The sequence below is a fragment of the Buteo buteo genome, chromosome 1, assembly GCF_964188355.1.
Source record: "Buteo buteo chromosome 1, bButBut1.hap1.1, whole genome shotgun sequence".
Taxonomy (NCBI): domain Eukaryota; kingdom Metazoa; phylum Chordata; class Aves; order Accipitriformes; family Accipitridae; genus Buteo; species Buteo buteo.
In genome coordinates, this window is record NC_134171.1 from 31992978 (window position 1) to 32016707 (window position 23730).

Sequence of the window (23730 nt, forward strand, 5' to 3'; positions counted from 1 at the left end):
GCCAAGATTATATTATTAATTTCTGTATATGAAAAAAAAAGCTGTTCTGGAATAAGAGCAGGTCTGAATTGTACAGGAAATATAGTTAAAGAACCATATGATTTGAAAGTAATTTTGCTGTGATAGTGCTTCTACAGTAACTAGCTTCTGTAGTCTCTAAAGTTACAAATTATTATAACACTCAAGTTGAGCAAGGCACTTAAACATACTCTAAGAACACAGTAGTTCCGCTGACATCCATTAATGCTTTTTTAATGTCTGGATTTAAGAAGTGAAGCCTTGGTCTCCTACAATCATCCAAACAACATTCATTGTTGTCCACATTTTCAGAATTTCTGAAGATCATTATAATCTGAGAATGCAGATTTTTTTCCTGTTTTTTTGATTGCTCCACTAGAATATTCACAAGACTATTATCTTTAAAAAATACTCAATGGGGAAACAAACTGTGGGAAACGAATGCATTTATACATCATATTTTGCAAAAGTGCAATGAAACTTTTCAATTGGCTTTGAAAACCATTTTGAAAAACAATGAAAATTTTCAATTGACTTTGAAAACCACCAACTTTTAGAGCTGTAGTCTTCCTCTGGCTGACATACATTTGCAGACTGAATCTCAGAAAAAGGTAAATTCAATTCCCTATGACAAACGCAGGATACAGCAAAATGCACAATTCTATTTTTAATTAAGATTTCCTGTACATTCCTGTTGTTTTTATTTGTACTTTTATCTTCTATGCTTGTCTTTCCCATGCTGACCTGAGTTGTTACAATGCAGTCCTAACAAGTGTGCATCACTAACAAGCCTACATATGCCTACATATTACTATTTATGCAGTAATAGTTTAGACTGCATCCCTACTAAACCAGCTTCTATAAAAAAAACCAAACCAAAACACCCTGTAAGAGTCTTAAAAGCTAAATTAAAAATTGCTATGAAAAAAGAATTAATCATGAAATTATCCCCATTCAACAAGGACAGAGTTGAGGTAAAGGGAGACTAAAACTTCAGAAAGACATACTTGTAACAGGTCTGGAAGCTTGGTCACTGGTATTTTAACAACAATAAACTAAGAAAAAGATCTAAAATGTTGGATACTATTGTTCACAACAAGCTCACATTACTTTTTAAATAAGAATCTAAGGCTGACAATTGAGTGCTCAGTTGAAAAGGGTTATGCAAAGTGTATAGTAGAGATGACAGGGAAATTATTGTGAGGAAACCATTTCAGTAAAATAGGTAGCTCTTATGATTTTTTGGAAGCTTTCCCACTGCTTCTCCCAGGTACCTTAGTGGGAGGACTAAGCCAGCAGGCAAGGCTCCATACACTTCCTGTGGAGTCAATTTACAGGGTGATATGAGCAGAAGCTCCTGGAAGAACCTAACTTTCTAACTTGCCATAAAAAGCAGTTTTAGCCTTGTGAAAGAGAATTTATTGCAGATTGTAATGGAAGTGAGTCAGCCTTCACATCTCATGGGCAAGCATAATACTCAGGTAGCAAATACGGATGGAAAGGCCCGAATTCAACGAAGCAATTTTTTTTTCTCACATTAGTATAATTATAATTGATGAAATAATGAAACAAGCTTTATTGCAACAGTACAGAAAATGCAAAACCATGCTTTAAAAACCTCACAGCTTTTGTGGGGAGGAAAGGCCCTGCCTACAAAGACCTGTGTCACCCCAGGTAACAACCTTCTACCTAGGTTTCTTTTTACATTTACTGCCATCGTTCTGTTAATCTTTTTCTTAAATCAATTTGCATCTCACTGACACTGGCTGCTGCTGTCATGCTGACATTAGCTGTGTTCTTAAGTATCCTTTGCAAACCACACAGCATTTAATCTAGAAATCTGGATTAAAATAGCAGCAATAATAGCGAGCATTAGGAAATAGCCCTGACTATTATACTCTTTAGTCTTGTAGGAATGACTTTGAGATAACATCAACTGTTTGAAACTGGAAAGCTTCTAAGCAGGCCACCATGATGAACTGCAAGTAGTAAATATTAAAAGCAAAAGTCTCATAAAAGAGAGAAGAGGAATTTGTACACCAAAATGTTTACTTCATTGCTTTTTCAGTGACACATAAGCAAAATGTTTTAACGAGACTGAAATGCAGTCTGAGATTACCTGTGAAGGCAAACTGATGCAAATTCATCACACATACTCCAATTAGCTTGATACCCCAATTAGCCCCTCCTGAAGTAGTATTCTAAGCTATACCTTTTCTTGGAAGGAATACAGGTGACCTAACAAACTTCAAGTCACCAGGCACAATACATCAATTGCGTTTCCTGAAACCAATCATTGTGTATCTATATCTTATTTCATTGTACTGTGTGCAGTGAATTTGCCAGTACTTTATAAACTCTAATCTTATAGAATTCATTAATAATTTTAATCAAAATTCTCCGTAGCAAACCAGAAGTTTCACATTAGAAAAGAACCCCAAAAGTTTCAGAATTAATACTTAATTTAGATAAGCAACTGGAACTTCAAATGCTGATCTAAAGTTTGTCTGAACTATTTTGAACTTGATTTCTGAGTCCAAGAGAGTTAATTTTTGGAAGATTTACTCCAAGCTCTTTCTATCGACTTCTCAGAAAATTACTGTGACAATAGCCTCTCTCCAGTGACTGAGCAGTTCTAGAACCTGTTTCTTCCACAGGTTAATGAAAACAACAACAATATTAAGCATTGCAAAGGAACATTGCTTTAAGATGCCTGTGAAAAAGGCTGCTTTCAGAGTAGCAAATTTTTGTTTTCTTATATCGTTACAATCTGGAATATAAAACATAAAAGATGGAAAACTATTTAATTACTCCGATGAATGACAGGTTTTCAGTAAACCATGTTTAACTGCAAGTGTAAAGGCATGCAAATTTATATACTTTATCCAAACTAAGAAAACAACTGAACAGGTAACTAACAATTTTGACATGTAATTGTTCATTTGTGTATGTTAATTCAATTAGTTTTCTTCTGACATTCAGATATTAGACTACATTGTATCAAAGCAGCCCAAATATATGTGAGGAATGTTTCCTGCATTCCTGGATCAAATCAGAATATACTTCTTATATGTTTGTGTATATTCAGTGAAAAATCTGTATCTTTTCACAGATTTTCTTTCCCCTCAATCTTCTGGTACTATCTTGCTAAGCTAGTTTGAGGATTGAATTTTGTTTTTAAATATTAACTACAACTCCCTGAGCCTTATTAAAAAGCATATTAATAGTAATTTTATCTTTTTGCACGCAGAATGCTTTTCAATACTCCATCTCCTGCTTTTCTTAAATGCAGGGATATTACAATCCCCCCTGAATTGAGCCCAATGCTACTTGCTGTCGTATATGGTGTTTTTGCCGTTTCTTTTTTTCCCCACAGTCATGAGTCACTTTGCATTTTATTAAAAATAATAGGTGATATAACATTATCCTACAGGAGAGAGAAATGAACAATCACAGTTGGTTCTCTACTATTTTCTTCTCGTTTATAGGGAACAATCTCTAGCCGTAAAATCTAAGGTTGGAGTGAAAACAATGAAAATTTCTTTTGTAAGGGGAGTTCATTGCCCTTTCATTTTTGTTTTAAATTTTCTGGATTTTTACTCAAACTATTGGGAGTTAGACTCCACAATGATCATTTTCTGTTCCTTTACTGATTCATCATGTAAAAGAGCTGTCTTAGCCTTGTTTTAAAAATTGCATTTACAAAATACTGATTAATATATATTGTGACACCACAGCTGTGATTGTGTTTGGGAAACGAGTGGTGAGAAGTTATTGTGAAACTATATGCCTCAACCCACCTTTTTATGCTGATGTTGAACGAAGTAGTTTTTTCATGTTGAAAAAGAATTTAAATTAATGTGTTAGAGTTCCAGTGCATTTGTGCACCTATGTAATATCCCTCAGCAAGGATTTTTCTGGCTATCCCTAAGTTTGATGAGACGAGCAGCTTGGAGAAAACATAAAACAGGGCACATGAAAACATTGGCAAGATCCTTTACAAGGCTGTTTTTTCCCATTTTAAAATCAGTGTATAATGATTAAATATTCTCCTTTTGTTGGTATTCTCTTAATAATTGATACTTTTCTGGTTTTGTATGATACTGTTCTCCAAAAGCTCTATTGCATTACACATGTGAACATACGTGCGAGGTGTTGGGATGTCCCAAGCATTACAGCTTGCTCATGAGTTCCAAAGATTATTCCAATCTTTGGAAATTCAGAATGTACAGTTCTCAAGTGAAGTGACTATTTTAAAATCCAAAATTTATTTAACCCAGGAAAGCATACAGGAGGGTCTAGTTGGCGTAGCCACATGTAGTTAATCCATGTATGCTTCTGCTACTCTGAACCATTAATAACCATCAATTTCATGTTGTGGATAAACTGAATTGATTTTCAGTCAACACAAAACCAGGAAAGCTTGATTACTGGGGGATCTTTCAATTAGACCTAACATCATTAGCTTCTCACAATTAAATTCAGGTGCTTCCGATTTCTGAGCCTTAGGAAGTCTTCCTTGGAAAGCAAAGGAAAAGAGGCTGCTGTGTATCAACCATCTGAACCCGAGTGACTCGAGGGAACAAAGAATGCTGTAACAGCTGGACCTGTTTGCAAAAAGCATCTTCAGTGTCAGTACATCCATCATGACTAAAGCAATTTGCCGAAATGGAGCTAGTGCTGGTCCAAGATGCTAAACTTTAAGCCCTTAAGACCTCAAACCTGCATTCATCTGCAGAGCAAGCACAACAGATCCACAGTCTCACCTCAGCTTCAGTTTGAAGACAGTAGATCTAAAGATAAGAGGGGAGGTCATGCTCTATTGCCACAATTAAAAGCAGTTTAAAATATGTTAACAAGGAACAGGTTTTCAGAAGAATTTAGTACCAGCAAGAGCAGAGTGATGTCTACTCAAAGGTACTAAGATCTTAGATGTCATGGAAGTATCTGAAGTTCAGCACCTTTCTGTGATCCCCCAAGCTGCCACCTCAAGGTTTGGGTGCCCAAATACCTTTAGCAATTCATCTCTGTGTGCCTTTTCCCATATTCTGACCTTTATGAGCACATATTTATGTGCAACTATAATTGACACTGAGCATTAATCAGACAGTGGTGTGTTTTAGGCCTTAACTGCACTGTTTGAACTGCTGACCTTGAGAGAAAAGGTTTTATATACCATTCCCAATCCCTTAAGTCTTCCTGTCACTGCAAAGCAAATACTTGGCTTTTATGGATGGATTCAGTTTCAAGTCTGTTGTTTTTCTAATGTTTTCTTAAAATTACAGAAGTGGCTTTCAGGGCAAGTTTGTAAACATAGGCACATTTTTCATTACAGATTATTACCAACACAGACGGGCTTTTGTAAAATAGTGCATGATTAGATATGTGATAAAATCCTGCACGCAGGAACATTATTTGTAGAAGTATCCTGCGAACTTAGAGATAAATAATACCACAAGCAACAACAGTTCATATCTTTTTGCTTTTGCCAAATATTTTACAGTTTTTGGTAAAGACTTCTTTAAGCAAAGTGGTACAAGGCCACTCCTTCAGATTTACAGACTCCATCCCCTTTTACAATTCTCAAACCTTCACAGTTGCTGCAGACATACAACTCTCAACCTTCTTTGAAGCAACTCCTTGTTTTGCTCCTTTCTGTGTTCACGTCCTTTCTTAGTTTTTTTTACCATTAGCCTCACTGGAATTTTTATATTATGTCTTTCTAAATATTTAATGGCACAAACACAAATCACAAATATATTCTCAAATATAAGTCTCGTGAATGTACATTTAAAAGACGCGCATGCGACCTCAAAACAAGATAGAACGAGATACATGGAAACTAGCAGGATCGAAGCTATTAAAAAATATAACATGGTACATCTTGCTAACAATATGAAAAAATATTCATCAAAATTAGCAACTATGCTTAGAAAAAAGGAAATGAGATGCTAAAATAGAGGAGCTGAGAATACGGTTATAGTAGCTAATTAGTTCTCAAATATGATGTTAATTCAGCTTTTTTTTTTTACTATTTTTTTTTAAACTTGAACTGTTTTCTACAGATGGGTAAGTTTAGCATTTCTAGTACTGCTAGTCAGGTTTCTACTTCTTAATTGTAACTCAGAGCCATGCTTACTGCAAGATCAGTTGAACAGTTACCACATTAACTGTGATTGCATGAACTCCCAAAGGAAGACTGGCTTTGAGGGCTTCTGAAACCTTTCGCAGATGTTACTTACAGCTTCTAACCATATCAATTGAGTGTTAATATTACCAAAGGGTCTATACAAGGAAGCAGTGGCCAGCAGCTCAGGGTGCTGTGTTGGCATACAGTACTTTAGATACATGAATTTGAGCTTTAATGGAACAGCTACTGAGGCACTACAGCTGATAGAAAAAAGCCACACACAATTAATAGAAACCAGATTTATAAAAAAAACAGACAAAAGAAGGTGGATGATGTCAAGTGAAAAAAGGCAGGAGAAATAAACAATTACAAATTGGTTACTAGCAAGAATAAGCAGCCTAGCTGGGAAAGCCAAACTTTAAGCTGAATTCTGCAGTGCCACAGTCAGCACATCTCCTTCCATTAAAGCCACTGGGAGTTTTATTGCCATGGAATCTGTCCATTAAAATTTTGTGATGATACTCTTCCTCACTCTGTGTAGACAGTGAAATTTCTCTGGTTGCTTTGAAATTACAAAACATTGTTCCAAACTCAGCAATACTTCTTTTTGCAAGAACATAGGCTCATGGGGCTGAGCTGAAAACTGAAGAACTACTGAAAAATGTTTCCACTCGTTTTTTCCCTTTTAAAGTTTTGTTGCACTTTTTGCCTTTTTTCTTTTTTTCAGTAAGGCTTCCAAACCCCTGGACACAATCTGTTTCCTAAGAGAAACAGATAATGATACCTGATAGCAACAGAAAAACAAAAATAAAATGAAACCCATAGAAGATACTTATTCATTTAGCCTTGAACAACATATATAAAATAATATATATAAAGTAACTATAACTTCCAAATTCACTGCTCAGCCATTTTCAGACCTTAAAAAGAGCTCCTGAAACTCAGTTGCTATCTAGACACATTTTTTTCAAAACCGTTTGAAGAAAAAAATCTAACAAATTAATGAAACAAAGCTGAAAAACACATTTTATCCTCCAATCAATTAGTCACGGAACCACTTTCATAAGAAATTGGGGGAAAACATTAGAAAAAAATCTCTGCAGTTTATGAGCATCCTACCTTTCTTTTGCGCAGTTTCACTTGACTGTCTGAATATTCTTGTGTGGTCAAATGATTCCCTACATGTAAACACGGAATGTCTTCTGTTGAACTGACATTTGAAAGGCATTTGTTTTCAGGGGCCACTTGAGGTTCTGTGAAACCACTTTCATCCAGACCATTTTCCACTGCTGGGATGTGAGAACAGGGAGAAGATTGCATAAGGCAGTCGCTGGATTCCACTGCTGAGCATAGCTGTCTATCACTGCTGGTGCATGATTCAGAAGAAATCCCACTCTCTACCACATTACACTCAGACTTTCCAAGCCCGTCTTTAAAAGCATCAGATTTCCGGCGCTGTTGTGCAATTACAGCAGTATGAAGCAGCTGCTTCCCAGGCATAATAATTTCTTTCATATTTGGAGAATTAGAATGATTTTCTTTCTCTACATCTACTACTTCATTTAAGCCTTCATAATTACAAAGCTCCAGGCTTTGGCCAATGCTACCACAAACGTTGTCTTCTTCCATCTCCTCTTTAGAAACTGTGTCACCGCCAGGTTCCTTACTTGTATCTCCAATTACTCCAGATGCTTCAGCTGCCTTGTTACCCTCTGTTATTGGTACCATCTGTGTTAAGGAGCCTGCTCCATTTAAACTCTTTTCGTCACCTTTTGGTTCCCCCCCTACAGCAGTGATGTGGTAATTAACACTATCCAGGTTGAGTGCTGAATAGTCATCATTGTCATCAGACACATGGACTAGAGTTTCTGTGCTGGCCTCCAGAAAATGCTCCTCATCCTCATGGTTGTCGTTTTCATCCACGTCCTTTGAAACATTTCCCAGCTGCTTTGCAGGGAAGCCAATCGGCTCTCCACTATAACAGCACTCTGGAAACGAAGCGCATTTTTCTTTCCGGTCCACGCTCAAAACCTCATCTTTTTCCATACTTGTCTGCAAGTTATCAGCTACAAGTCCGTGACGACATGCTGTATTATACTCCACAGACTCCAAAGCCAATCCCATCCACTGGGTCACATGCTCTTCCCAGCTTTTCTTTCTGATTGCTAGAGACATGTCATAACAGTTCAGCAGCAGGCTGCAACGTACCTTCCACGGAGGACCAGAGGAGATGTCATGGCTGCTGTACTCTGCTCCAGAGGGAGAGAGGGTTTCATCATTTTAACATCTGCAAGAAATAAAAAAAGACTGGGTTATTGAATCGACTCCAAATAAAAAAAACAGAAAGGGAAGGAACAGTTTAAACAAAAGTGTAAAAGCAAGATAAGACTGCGGGACCAGAAGGACAGGAATTTAGAAGACTGTTTTGGTTAAAGTTTTAATACTTTTCATACAAAACTTGACAGCACTCATAATTCAGTGTAACTTTTTTTCTGATTACTCTCCAATATCAAGTAAACAAAAATGGTATAAACAGGCGCATGGACAGGCAAGTAGGTCCAGAGCCAAAATTTGACAATAAGTCTCTTTTCACTATGTCTGTCATAAGATGTTAATTTCCATGGGTATAAATGGCATTATGTCTTATGGTTGTTTTACACACAAAGTTATTTTGTATTTCTTCCCCATCCAGAGATACCCGTGGAGTGCAGAATTCTGGCTGTTTCCCAAAGAGGTAGAGCAGAACTTGAGGGTTATTCTGAATTTACCAAAGTTGTAAATCACTTATCTTATGAGTAGCTTTGGCCCATTTGGGGGCTCCCATTTTTATTGCTATTGTTTCACTCTCTTCAGCACAAGTTGTAATTACAAGTCCTTGGTGAATATTCTTGGGATCTACTAATGTAAGTAAAGGAGGAAACCCTTACTTAGGATGGGGCTCTCCAGAAGAATAGCTTGTGAGCCAGAGTGGTCAGCCGTAACTCTGCCGCTCATCTGGACTGTCGGACTGTGCCAGAGCCCACTGTCCCCACTCGATTATCTAGGTGAGTATTTTTCACTGACTGCCTTATTGGGCCTTCTGGATGATGGCATTTGAGATACAGTAATCTTGTGACATGGCATGTACAAATTAGCACAACAAAAATACCTCATATTAAGTTATGCATTATAAAACAAAATTAAAAAGTTCTTCATTAAATAACAAAAGAAAACTTCTGACCCATAAAACATTAGAAGTTCAAGGAGCAGACGCTTCTACTTGTCACTCCCTACATAAGAGCTGTCAGCACTTAGCATGGATCTGCTTATTGATTTCAGCAATAAAGAAGATTAAGTACTGAGTTTGTTCTGGGTCATTTCAGTCCACTAAGGCAAATTCTGATTGCCCACCAGGCCACAAAGCTGACTTCACAAATCACATGCCTCAAGGTATAAAAGTATTCATCTTGAAAGAAATGCAGAATTATTATGCCTGTGCAACTGAACCTCTGTAAATTATATCTTGACAAACTGACTTTCAGGATAGAGTTGTACACGCTCCTAGATCTTTAACCTTCTTTGAGGATGGCAAGCTTCATTTCACATTCACATTTTCCACCTCTGTGGAGTCTGTGCTTAAAAAGAAAATATATTCATAGGGTAAGAGAATTCCATGCACAAGTCATTAGCGTGTGGGAGGCTGAGGAAAACGGAAAATAACACACAGAGCCAGGCCAAAAACAATTATCTGCTTTCAGAGGCAAAATTTTGTAGTAAGAAGTTAATACAACTTTAAGATTCACTTTTCTTTCCTGGTCAAATATGAGAGAAGGCCTAAATATTAAAATGTAAAGTCAAATTATTGTATAAATTTGCAGTGCATTTGCATTCTTATTCTGACTTCATTTTGTATTTATATTCTACTGTTTCTAAGTGTGTGTGGTCCAAAATCACCACAGGGTGCAAATCAATAATGATAATAGTTTTAACTTCTGCTGCACCTTTCTCTGATGGAACCTAAAGCTCTCCAGAAGCATTTAAATTAGTTTTACAACACCTCTGTGTTTTGTTTCGACCTCTGAAAAGGGGCAGGTTTACTAAAATGGGCTCAATGATTTCTACCGCCCTCCATTAGCACTGCTTGGAGTTGCACCTGGGTTCAACTTCCCTCTTTCTTCCCCTACTACAACAGTAGCTCCATCTACTTTACAGAAAATTAAACATAGTTGCTACAGCCATATAGGGGAATTTCTGAAAAAAAATCAAGGAAAGACACGAGTAACATTAAGTGTAAAAAGCTTAAAAATGCAACTTCCTAATGACATACATGCATCCATCTACCTAAGAATTAGGCTGTTCTTAATGTGCAGAAGGCAGGCATTCAATGAGTTAATGGGTGTGTGTTAATCTTGCTGCTGCTGAATGGAGTTACACGTGTGCAGAAAGGGGAGAACAGATCCCTTACTGTTTTTCATTTTTTGGATGTGGAGAGTTATATTTCATGGGGGATGAAAAACAAATAAATTTTACTTTAGGAACCCTTCTGTTTTACTTGTGCTATCACTAGTTTTGGCTGCCTCACAGACTGCAGAAAAAAAATGATTAAACAGGAGAATATCAAATACTTTGCTTGAAATGCAAGACAAATAAATATATGACAAGGGCACTTTCATTGTTCTCTAAAATATGAGCTTATGTTAGCACTGAGTATGAAAAATTTACCTTAAATACGCCCCCTCTCCAGGCAGCTTCAGCTACCAATCCCTGAAATCCCCTCATTCCCCTAGCACGTGGAGGAACCCACAGTTTGATGGAAGCTTCCTTTTCTTCCACTCCCCCTCCACTCCTCAAAGTCTGCATTATCTGCCACAATTCAGTTTAGAAATTCTTTTCCTGCTATAATTGCTTGACAGTTATGGGCTGACAAGGAACTTTTTTTCTCTCTTTTACCTCTTTATTCAGGATAAATTATTTCCTTTGCACTCACATGGAGGTGCATAAGCTGTGCTTTGAAGGATTCACCACTCCAAACCTCTGAGATTCATAACTTTACTCCTTTCTCTGCCAGAGAACAAAATGCACTACCACTTTGCAGAAGAAAGCATTCCTGCCTGGATCACTGCTTTTCTGCTGTGGCTGCTCACTTTTTTCTTGATGTGCAGCATCTTTTGTCCTCCGAGAAATGCCCTGCTCAAGTCCACTTGTACTCTTCACCAAGGGAAGAAGTATCTCCCTTTCCATCATTACCACCCCACGACTAGAAACCTTTATATCTGATTTTTCCAGATTTCTAAGACAGGCAGATGAACTGTTAGCAGTCTGTTGAAATGTTTTGTAGAGTGAAAAGACCTTTTTTTCTGATCACAGCATCTGTCAGTATGATAAAGTCCACTCAGCTACTCCCATAATTCCGATTCATATTTTGCTTTTACTTTTCAATAGCACTAAATTTAGTACTGCTTAGTAATATTAACTTTCTGAGTAACAAAGGTTTGAAACAAAATGCAAATGAGAAAGACTTCTCCTGGACAAAATTTCTTGATCCTGGGTGTGAGTTAAGGCATATAGGCAATATTGACCCAGTAGGCAATTCTTGACCAAAGGAAATGGAAGTCAGCAGTGGGTGATCATGCTGCAGCAGAATCCTCTTCAAGGACCCTCTGTAATGCTTCACATTGTTTACAAAACAAGATGCCATTTTAGATGGATTTTGTAATAGCTTACTCCCTGCCTCCTTTCCCAGAGTGGAAGAAAGGGGTAAGGAGAGAAACTGTAAAATAGAATGGAAATGAAAAATAAGGCAAGCTTTTATGCTTGTTTATTTGTGGAAGTTTTGTATCAAGTCTCACCGAACAGACAGTTAATTTGCAACTGATAAAGTGCAGAGTGATGTGATGTATAAGATGAACTGGTAGGCTCTCCTATGATTTGATTGTCTAACATTTTCCTTCAAGGAGGATCCCTGTGATTTTTTCTCTGAGAAGCTCAAATTAAACTGTTTCCAGCAGGCTTTCAAAATTCAGAGAAGAGCCCTTTCTTTATCTCAGGAAATTCCGTTCAGGTTTGGCTGTGCCACGCATTTTTCAAGATGCCTTTTACCTTCTCTTGCTTCCCTCAGGAAACGTGATGGACTACTAGAAGTATGTTTAAACAAAACAGCCCTGATACCTACAACTACACCCTACACCCCACAAAAGCTGCGCAAGCTGGAGCAGGAGTTGGAGCTAGAGTGAGAACGGAAAGGGGAAGAAAGGGACTTACTTAAATGTCTGTATCTGTGACTACCCAGGTCCCTTTTTGGGGCACAGGATGGGACAAGAAAACCTGCCAGTTACAGGAGCGGGGAGGCAGAGGCACACAAGCAGGGCTCTCTGCTTCTCCATCTCCTCCCCCCTCAGACTTCTAGGACATAGGAGCGGGGTCCAGTCTGGTTTTCCCAGAGTTGAAGAAAGGGGTAAAGCGAGAAACACAGAGCCATTCAGCAGCAGCAGCCACCACACGAGATGGGGCAGTGAACCCCACACCATTAGGATGGAAGGGCTATGGCAAAAGCAGGCATAAATAAGACACTGCCATGCAGGAGGACACCTCAGTTGCATCCCCAGCTGGCCAGGGTGAGGACAGCCACTGACGCAGGTGTGACATCCCTGCTGCCCCCACCAGAGCCACCATACTGACAATTCATTGCACCATGCAAGACATCCACATTGCAATAAATAGAAAAGCCCTGGGAGAAAGTCACAAAGAAAATGGGAGAATTTACTAAGAGTAAGTGCCAGAAGAGTTTCGGAGAGGGCAGCCCAGGCAGTACAGCCCCTACCATCCTGCCAGTGGAATTCAGTTTTTGCTAATGCTTTACATGAGATGCAAAACTTTTCTGTGAAAAAATAAGGCAAAGCGTTAGCTTACGAACTTACACAGAGATGAAAGACTGTGTCATTACATTTTTTACATAGCAGGCGTATGTAAGCAACTGAGATCAAGCAGAAATATTTATTTTGTTATCATTATTTTATCTTTGTTGGTCTGTGACCCCAGTCGGCAAACTTTGTTTAAGGAAGTCTGAGTGAACAGGGTCTGTTTCCTATAAACTCATCTCACATCTTCCTGGTCTGGCTTACATTCAGCTCTTTCACTCCATACCAAGCTCTGAGACAGAATGTTGTTTACAAATAATTTGAGATAAAACATAAGCCTCTAGGTCTTCACTCAGCTAGTTATTTTAAATTATCTCCTGTTTTAGAATTTACCATCCTTCCTTCTCTTATTTCCTGGACATATACCGCCCTTTGGATTCTACTGAAATGGAGATTCACCTTGTCTGCAGTTTCTATATAAACAGCCTTTGTAAGGCATAGATATAGACCATGCTAAACCCTGATGTCCTAGAGTAGAAATATAAGAATTATTTGTTGTAGGGTATTAATCTAGTGAATACCAGATGCATTTTGCCTTATTTCTTTCATATATAAAAGATAATCATATAGGATCAAATATTAAAACCTGTTTGAACTAATAACTATTTTGAAAATATTTACAACTTTATTCTAAAAATCAGAAAAGGCATAGTACTTTTAAAACAAGTATGTCTTCAGAATGAAATCATAAAACAGTTGAAATCTTTCATATAATTTTTAATGGTAAGTTTTGCATGTGTATGCATGTGATGCACTTATATGTTATAGATGTGCACACAGGCCAGTAATATAGCTGTTGCTGATTTTTGTACAGATCTCTTAATATTTGTTTTCTGCCATAAATTAGTGGACAGAAGTAGAGTCCTTGTGTAGCAGTGAAAGGTGGTAAGTAATTAATACTTGACTGAAATCCATAGCCTAAGTCCCATTGGCTCCAACAGAAGAGTTGGTACTTCTGTGACAGTATGCAATGCATACTAGATAATCTAATTTTTCAAGAAAAGCTAAGGAAGTCCTGCCTACACTAAGACAAACAGGTATATTAAAACTGACTCAGGTACATTGTATATGTGTTTCTGCTTTAAAAATTGTTTTTAAAGGGCTCAACTCAATGCAATCTATGTAACTATAGAGACAGTATAGTTTACTAGACACTGGTCACCTAAAATTTTTCTCTTCTGCTTCATTCTTCAGGCCTTTCAAGACAAAAAGTATTAAAAGTGAAGTGAATGACAAAAAATAAAAATCCTAACCCCTCTCTTCCCTTACACTTTGTTAATGGATTTTTATTCTGAGAAAGTAATACTAGCAGCAATGTTGGATACATAACATTTAGGATCATAGCTTGTCTCTTAATAGAAGTTGCTGTCACCTGTAAGATAATTAATAAAAATTTTGCTAACAGTTCTACTCAGCTATAACTATCCAAATGGAAAGTATTCAGAGACTTAATACTCGGGTCATACAAAGCCAGACACATAGGGAGAGTTTCTGAATGTATTTATAATACAGTCTTAGGTGGATAAGAACTAAATGATACATTATGTTATTTAGGATTACTAAAAGCCATAGGCTAAGTTTTTGGTGACACTAATACAACAAGTGCCAATCCCAAGAGTTTTCTAAAAGAAGGTGAATGAATAACAGCTATGGACAAAATATCACCTTTTTATTTTACAGAAAATTAATTTTTTTTAATTGAAATATTTCTATGCAGCATGAGAGTGTGACATGTTACCATATGAACCATAATAAAAAGTGCTTTCTGGAATTAATCTTGGTCCTCATTTTCTGGTAAAATACTTTAAAATAATAGGCAATATTAAAAAAAACTTATGAAACACACTCAAACACTACTATTGGAATAATATTGCATTGTGCCTTCAACACACACCAGAAAGATGCACTACATTGGGCAGTGTGGCTTTGGTATCAGTACTTATTACAGAGGTATGAACTAAGTGCAACATACAAACATTTCTACCAGCACATACCCTATAATATAGTGAAAGGTGGTCCTGCCCATAGCAGGGGAGTTAGGTGATGTTTAAGGTCGCTTCAGCCCAAACCATTCTGATTCTATGATTTTAAAAATAGACTGTTTCAATGCACCACCAATTGCTGGCCAGCTATAGCTCAAAGAAACATAAAAAAAAAGGCAACAGATAACAACTTTAGATAAGTTTGAGGAACTGACTCAATGGAATGTCAATTAGAAGAGGTGTCAGGACAAGAAAATAAAGTGGTCAGGAACCAACTAGTAGAATTGAATAGCAATACTCGAATGAGAAATTACTGAAGTTGTAACTCTGAAAGGTACACAAAGCTGTACACAGGAGCAAAAGGGGACAATTATGATGCCTGCAAGACAGAGGGGGGAAATCTGGGGAGCTGCAAGAGGGATGTTCTTCCAAGCAAATGCCTTTGGAGTCAGACACAGGTTTTACTGGAGAAAGGAGATGCACAGAGCCAGAAGGGATCCTGACCAGGGCTTGGAGTAGGTGTGGGAAGTATAGCCTTTCTAGGGTAAGAAAGAGACTCTTTTCCCAATCTTTTTCTCTCTGATCATGAAAAGGAAGAGGAAGCAGAGGGATTTTTGCCCCATGAATCCCCATCTCTTTACTAGGCCTCACTGGTGGTATCTCCACACAATGAGAAGCCTGAAGGAACAGGCAGAGCTGCTCTGCACAGTCAGCCTTGGGGTGCTGCGAGCAATGGTGGGATGCACCAAAAGCTGCTTTTAAAATCAAATCAAATCAAGACCACTTTGTCTTGAGCTATGTACTTGCAAGTCTGATCTCCATATGCAGTAAATTGGCTGAAAATCTAATGAAGAATGAAAAAACAAAACAAACAAAAAAACCAACCGGAAAAACAAAAGTGAGAATATATGATTTTTTTGTTGTTTTTATGAAAAGGGAGATTATTAATAGATTTGCAAAGGCCACTATTAGAACCTGTGCTTTTTAGTTTGTTAATGATACAGAGGGACCCAACTGCAGTGGAGAACTAGGAGATAAAACTGCATATGAAATTCCCTGTTAATAAACATAATGGCATGCAGTTATAAAAAAAAAAATCTTATTATAAATGTGTAATAAAAGCCTCTATGATAGCTGCAACCAATCAGGACCCCCCCACCCCAAAACTAAGAATCACTGTGGCTGGTAATATGGAACTGAATTTCAAGCTCAGTGAAAATTAGGAAGTATGTAGCACAGTAGGCAAAAGAGAGATTGAGCATACAGCAGCATAATAATGTTCTGTAAGTTCTCATTATGCCATGAACTGAAAACTGTATGCAGTTATGGTAATTTCATCTCAGAAAGAGAAATGGAGCAGGAAAACGTACAGCAAAAAACAATGAAGAGAATAAGAAGTATGGTATAGCTTCTGTCTGAGGAGCCGTGAAATAGGCTAAGATTTCCTGCCTGAAAAAGAGAGGATTTAGAGCTGTATAAAAATCAACAGTATCATGAAGGAGAGCATTTATTCATTGTGCCTCATACTACAGCAACTTGCAGAGGACCAAAGTAGAAATAGAAAGCAGAAATATTAAAACAGAAATGAGATTTTTTTTTTCTTATGCCTGTAAAGAAATAGAAGCCATAATGTATAGTAAGTATAAATGATACACTGCAAAAAGTTTGTGATTTCTGATAGAAGAAAAACCACGCAAGAAGTTAATCAAGCCAAGTACCTAAAGTAATTCTTGTGACTTCATAAGGATTTCCTCTGTCCTGTGGGGATCTCTCATTATCCCTTTAGAAAGCTATTTTCTTTTCTCCTTTATAGATTTTGACATATGTCAGCTATGCTCATTATAGTTTACTGTCAGTGAAAGCGTGTAATACTGTTAAGGTTGTTAACATCCTTTCTTTAAAAGACATTTAACATGTTACAAAAATTGTGAAACTGTCCAGCAGCATTATAAGATCTCAACATATTAGATGCCCCAAACAATGAAGTTAAGTTGGCAAGTTGTTCATTCAGACATCCAAAGTCCTGCTTGTTTAGCGAAAATATTATTGGTTCCTAAGATATGAGCCTAAACTTTGTCAATATGCCTTAATTTATTGTTAGAAAACATAAAACAGCATGGAGTTGCTTTATTTTCTATTCCTCCTCAACAAGTAGCTGCATTACCAGTGCTCATCATCATACAAAGAAGGGCTTTTACTTTTAGCCAACATGTGATTACAGTGGGTTTTGTCTTGGTTGCATTTGTATTTGGTTCATTTCCAGTGCTGAGCCTCAGATCAGCTGAGCCTTTTCCTCAAGGATGAGAAAGGGGAAATGACAGGATCCAAACTGATCCACAGTTATCCAGGCTTAGTTAAGATCTATATTATTTACACCCAATTTAATTATCAAATCAATACCAATTTAAAAGACAATTTTAAATACCCAACTTTATATTTTTGTACTATTTTGCATTGATGAATAGTCAATAAAACAGAGAAATACTATTTTTTTCAAGTATTTATTGTATAACTATACTACTTTACTATAATTTTGTTAAAGGCATTTTAATATAGTAATGATCAGCATTAAATTCTTATTAGCTGTTATGATAATCCATCACCTTCACCACAGAATCATTCCAGAGTCACAACAGCCATTGAATTTATAACTGTCCACTAGAAAGAGAAGAGGTTTTAAGCCAAAAAGCATTTCTAGCATAGATTTTTTTTAGAAGAAAATCAGAGCCAAGATATTTAGCAATTCTGATCTGTGAGTCTGCTAGTCTTCAAAATTTAGTAGTCTGAAAGATATTATACCATCTTGATTTCAACATAATATAAATTGCTTATTACTTTGGAATGAAGAAAAGTAATCTGAGGTGTAAAGGTTTGGAGTCTTCTTTTTGCATAGGTTTTTCTTTCCCTGATGGATTTTTTTTTCCTTTTCCAAAATGGAGGTCTTCTATGTGGAAATTTCATTGCCCTTCCAATCCTCCCCCCAAAATTGTTTCTGCTCTCCAGCCCCAGAGAACAGAAAAAATAACATATTTGGCAGATTCCTTACACCTCCTTTCCCCACCTCCCTTAACTGGAAGCATCTTGAAAAGAAGACATGAAATGAGAAAAAGCCATCTCACAGGACATGGCAACGCAGAAAACTGTGGTTATTATTTTTGGTCCGGAATTAGGATAATTTTTTCCAAAACCTAATTTTTTTTTCAGGATAGAAGAAATTCCATTTTCTAGCCAACTCTAGTGAAAAACTAATTTTCTAGCTACAGAAAGTCCTTCTGAAAACAATATAAATTAACCAGATTGTATTCCTGATGCTTTTCAGATTTAAGGTTCTAATATAGTGTTTCCATTTAAAGAAAAGTTGCTGGTGCTTGTTATAGCCATGAAATCTGAGGCACTATGGACAATGACTTTTGGCAGCCAGTCTGCTTACTGAATAGTAGGGGGCATGTTTTCACTCCTGGTGTAGACAGGACTAAAAAGTATTGTTGACATTATTATGCATATATTTTGTACATAACAAGTGGGAAATTATTTTGTCCCATCGATAAAGACAAATACTTTATCATCAAGAGTCTAGAGAGAACGACTACTGAGATGGCTGTGCTTTTTGGTGGGAATGAACCATTTTCAGTATCATTTGGAATCCCATTTTGATGCACCTGTAAAAAAAGTACTGTGAGCAAACTGAGCAAGTATTTCTGGAATGTAACTGAAGATGTGAAAAGCAAAGATTAATCAGAATCGCTGCTGTACCACGTATTTCTTTGAAACTAGAGAGAGAATTAACATCTAATGCACACTGAGTGTTTTGTAAATGCACTGGAGGACCTAATTAAGTACACTTCCTTCAAGGAAAAGAATGTAAAAATTTATTTTATTTCCCAGGTTGGTGAAATTGAGGGGAAAAAAGTCTGTATCAGAACAAAACCTTGCAATTGACCATTTTTCATTATAATATTCTTATTTTAGAATTCAGGAAACTTACCTTTCAAAGCACTTGGATACAGTGTGTTTGTATCTTGCTTCTTTATCTCCTTTTTTTCTGCCTCTATAATAGTCATAACGTGACTATGACTGTTGTAGTCAATAGACTTTCTCTACAGTATTTTCCAGAGATACCTCAATGCCAAAATCATCAGCTGGTCTCCTGATTTTATGATGATACTCTCCTATTCAGCACCTGTAGCCTGCCTGGAAAGACATACCCAACCCTGGAAATTACTGTTTCTGAGTACATGAGTGCAGGAAAAATAAAATAGATTACTTGAGCTCGTGCAGATATCTTCCTTTGATTTGAAAACTAATTCAGGTCTATTTCCAGCTACCGATTCTCACTTGACGTGCAAAAGCTTTTCTAAAATCTTTGGCTGTATATCCACTTAAGCTGACAGTGACTCAAGGTTTGGAAGTTGCCTGGAAGGCATTGACATCTCCTACATACAGGTGTTTAATAGAACTAAAATGTAGATTTGTCTTTGCACATGGAATCCTCCAAGACCAGTTTCTGCTGTAGAGAGTACATCTCTTTGAGACTGTACTTTCAGAAAAAACTTCTTATCTTAGTGCATTATTATTGAGAGCTGCCACCTCTCTCTGATAAAACAGCATTATCTGAAGATAAACAATTCAAGCAAAATGAAAAAAGGGTTATCTGCCATTCAGCTGTGTACAAAATAGTACGTAATGAATCTAACAGTACAACTTCCAGTGTGTTGAGCTTCTCAGGGCTGCTCAGGCTCCAGGCTGAATCAGTGAATCCAAAGCAAGTCTTCCTTGCCTATTACATGTTTGTGTCTTGCAGGAGAAAATTCACGAGGAGAAGAAAACAGGTTCATATTTTGTGATGGTCTTAGCAAAGAAGCTAATAATACAAAATTAAGGCTGTTGGATGCTCTTTAATAAGTTGTAGTTATACAGCTGTAATAATTTAACCCCAACTGCTTTGGCTAGGCAAACTTCTCACTGGTCATCTTGCCTCTTCCATTTTCTCTTAGCTCCCTTACCAGAACAACACCTTGCAACAATCCTCCATACTACTCTAGATTTTCCTTACTTCTCAGTCTAATGAAATGTTCTTTTTGAGTCTCACCACTGACTCCCTTATACAAAGTGAAATTTTGAATCATGAGGGAAAATTCCCACAAGTGTGGTGATGTTCAAGTTGGAACATTTATTTATTCTACCATTAAGGAGTATTTGTCATGGTTGAGATGTAATGCAACAGACTGTACGAAACTCTCACTAATAAGACCTGCCTACCCTGGAAAGCCTAGAGTTGATGAAGAGTGAGCTAGAGGGTAGGAGAACCACTAGAGATTCAGAAGTAACAGAAGTCGTTTACAAACTTTCCTAAAGTTCAAGGGCATTTAATCTAAACCTACCGGATTTTGACACAAATTATAATAAAATAGCTAACAGGAAATATCATGAATCAGAGTAAGAAAAAGAAGGGCCTAGAGGGAAGTGAAGGCTAGAAGTAAAGAGTACACTGTATGAGTTAAATTAGTTTTAATGTAGATACATACAACCTAAGGCAAACCTCTGCATTTGTGTTCAGTGGCTGATCTACAATGTGCCAGAAATGTGCCAGATAAAACTCCAGGCATTTCTAGTTTCAACATGAGCAATTTTTCTCATTCAAGAGAAAGAAGTTGTTATTTTAATAGTGGATTTGAAATTCTCTAGCAACAGACTGTTCTTAAAATAAGTAGTTTCTAAAAGCATCAACAAATATCAATGGTGAAATATGGGCTGCAGTGAGCAGCCCCAAAACATATTCAAATTCAAAATAAGTAATTATTTCCATAAAAATAATATTCACAATCCTACTATACACAGGATTTGCATGTGAAAATTCTATATAAATTTGGTTTGGGGTATAATTTTTATATGTATATACACACACATGCGTATGTATACATGTACATATACATAAACACACACACATATATATAAAAAATATACTGTGTATGCAGCCAGGCTTAAAGTCCTTACCAAGTATTCACAGTGATCACCATCTTTGGAGATATTTTAAACCCAGGTGGACAAGCCCCTGAGCAACCTGCTCTAGTTGACCCCACTTTTAGTGAGAGGTTGGACCAGAGACCTCCAGAGGCTCTTTCCTCTTGGGAGGGAAATCAAGATCTAGCCCTTCTGGATATACTATTTCAATTGCTTCTACTGCTATATTACTCAATTTTTGTCTTTTTCTTTTTTCTTTTGTAAAAGGAACAGAACACCAACATAAAAAACATCTTTTGATTTTTTCTCCAGACAAACAAACAACAGAAAATGGAACCAGATGACTGAAAGAAAAAAAGAGAATACTCTAAAATATATCTCCTTTCTGAGAAAAAAGAAAACTGTTCATAAGTTCTCTTCCTCCTTCTGCTACTGCCCTCCTCAGGGAAGCTTTATATGAAAGAGGATACATTTCAGCAACAAAATTCATGTTAAGAACCACAGAAAAATATTATGCAAAATTTAGCTTAACGCTTCTGACAATTACAAAAAAAAATTAATTTTTGAGACTTATGAAAAAGCCAAAATGGGCATCCTTCTATTGTTCCACCACCTAAAGAATAACTTAAAAATTGATTTTAAGTTCAGCAATTTAGAAGAATTACTATAAACTTTGACTATTCAAAAACTGCCTACCCAAGCTGTTATCTTTGCTTTTAATTTTCTTTTAGGAGGGAATACATTTTGATTTGTGTTGCAGAGATCTTGATGAGTTAGGTCCAAATGTACAAACTTATTTTGTTCAAGGGCTCTGATTATGGAATTTAACATGGTAGGTCAACAGGTACAAGGTTCAAAAGAAAATAAGTTTGCAGTCACATATATTTATGGTGAAGGAAATCTATTTGAATAATTTCTATTACATGAATGCAACCACTTGCATTAATTTTTCTCAAGGCTTCAGACATAAATTCATGTGCTTAACTGTTCAAGAGAGTCATCCGATATAACTACTTGGGCTATTTTCTTGTTTCAAATTAAGAACATTAACATTTCTGAAGGAACAGAGCAAGGTCAAAAACTTTAGATCTTCATTTTCTGTGTTCATTATTGCTATATATCTGTAAAATAATTTTCATGGTTTTTTTTAGACAGTAAGTTTTCTGTGAATTCTTTTTCTTGAACAACAATATCTTAAAAAACAAAACCAGGTTAGCATAACAGAGAAGTTAGCCTAAGTAGAAACAGGAGTTGAACAGTGATTTGTCTTCAGGACTTTTAAATGAGCCTTCTAAATCAAAAATGTGGGCAGCTATCTGTGTCAGATTTTCTTATAGTCTATAAGAAACTTCACAGTTAAATGAGAAAATACTTTCTGGGTTCTATTCTGTTATGTACTCTATAGTTCAACTCTCTCAGGTGTCCAGTATTTTCATCTGCAAGTGAGGTCAGATGAGGTCATTATATCCTTTAAAACCCAGAAGACAGTGCTGCAGAAGGCGGCACCCCCTGATATGGAATGATTATTTTTATTGGTATTTTCTCTTCTGTTTAACTAGAGTACTCACTAAGTTTGTACACACATACTTGCAGGAGCAAGTATGGGAATACGGTGCAGTAAAAGCCACTAACGCTAAATCCCTTGAGACATCAAAGTTCCAGCACAAATTTCACAGGAGTAACACAGAGACTAAGCCATCCAGATTCCTCTCAACTTCTCAGTCCCACCACCCAGCTACCACAGCTCTCCCAGCTCAGGGCGCCGAACTGGAGAAGGCTTGTCCATAAACAAACGAGTCATTGCGACTTTAAAATTCCCCCCAGGATATACCCAGGAACTTGCTGCCTCCCAGCAGTTCCCCGTCCCCTTCAGACCCATGTCCTTCACAACCCAGAGCCTCTTTTGACCACCAGGAACAACTTTCTTCCACCCGAATGGCAGTAAAGTGTACAGTTCTCAATCTATTGCAGAGGAGATATTTGACTCCATTCTGGAGTATTTACTAGTCCTTCACGTCCTTTCATGCCACAAAGTCATTTCATTACTCACCAATCATTTTGAAAAAATATTCAGTAAAAACACAGTTAAAAAATTCTTGAAATATGTGAACAGATGACTCCTTTTCAGTTACCAATCTGGCCAATAACTATATGGTGCCTTAATGATGCGCATAAGAAAGAATCTCTAGTATGACTTATGAGCAACAACTGTCCTTTCAGATTTTCAGGAAGACAAAGGATACTATATAGATTGCCATGAAAAATGCTTCTGATGTCCATAACAATTTAATAATTAAATCACGCCTTTATGTAAAATAGCAGCAGCTCCATTCACACATCAGTTAAAGATAATATCCCGAATTTCCCCCTAAACTCCTTAGCAGCAGATTCTTGTTATTTTTAATAGTTAAATGTTTACTAGGTTAAGAAAAAGACTGAGTAAATTCATATATCTTCACTGAAAATTGTAGTCAGCTGACGTTTACTGAAACTTGCTTTCTCTCTTCTAAATGCTAGCACAGCACACACCAAACTGCGTATCTAATCATAGGTTACTAAAAATAACCTAATTTAGATAATGCTAAGAAATAAAACTTGGAATTTCAGATTTAGAGTGTAGATATTTAAGACTGTATTGTCAGTTATACCACAAATTTCATCTAGGACTGAGAAAGGGCTGGAGACCAAGCCCAGCAGAGGTATAATTGATATATCTACCTAAAGCACTCCTCATCATCATTAT

The 23730-nt window shown here is 36.8% G+C and overlaps 1 protein-coding gene across 5 annotated transcripts in view; it reads right to left on the bottom strand.

Annotated features, from left to right (window-relative positions):
* DLC1 (DLC1 Rho GTPase activating protein) overlaps window positions 1-23730 on the bottom strand; it is a 271064-nt gene that overhangs the window by 208647 nt on the left and 38687 nt on the right. For 4 of the 5 annotated variants that reach the window (XM_075026589.1, XM_075026580.1, XM_075026572.1 and 1 more), the window contains exon 2: window positions 7268-8435. The exons of the other annotated variant lie outside the window; for it this stretch is intronic. In XM_075026589.1, the coding sequence (XP_074882690.1) occupies window positions 7268-8323 (1056 nt within the window). In that variant the 5' untranslated portion in view covers window positions 8324-8435. The remainder of the gene's footprint in view (window positions 1-7267; window positions 8436-23730) is intronic. 5 annotated transcript variants of the gene reach the window in all.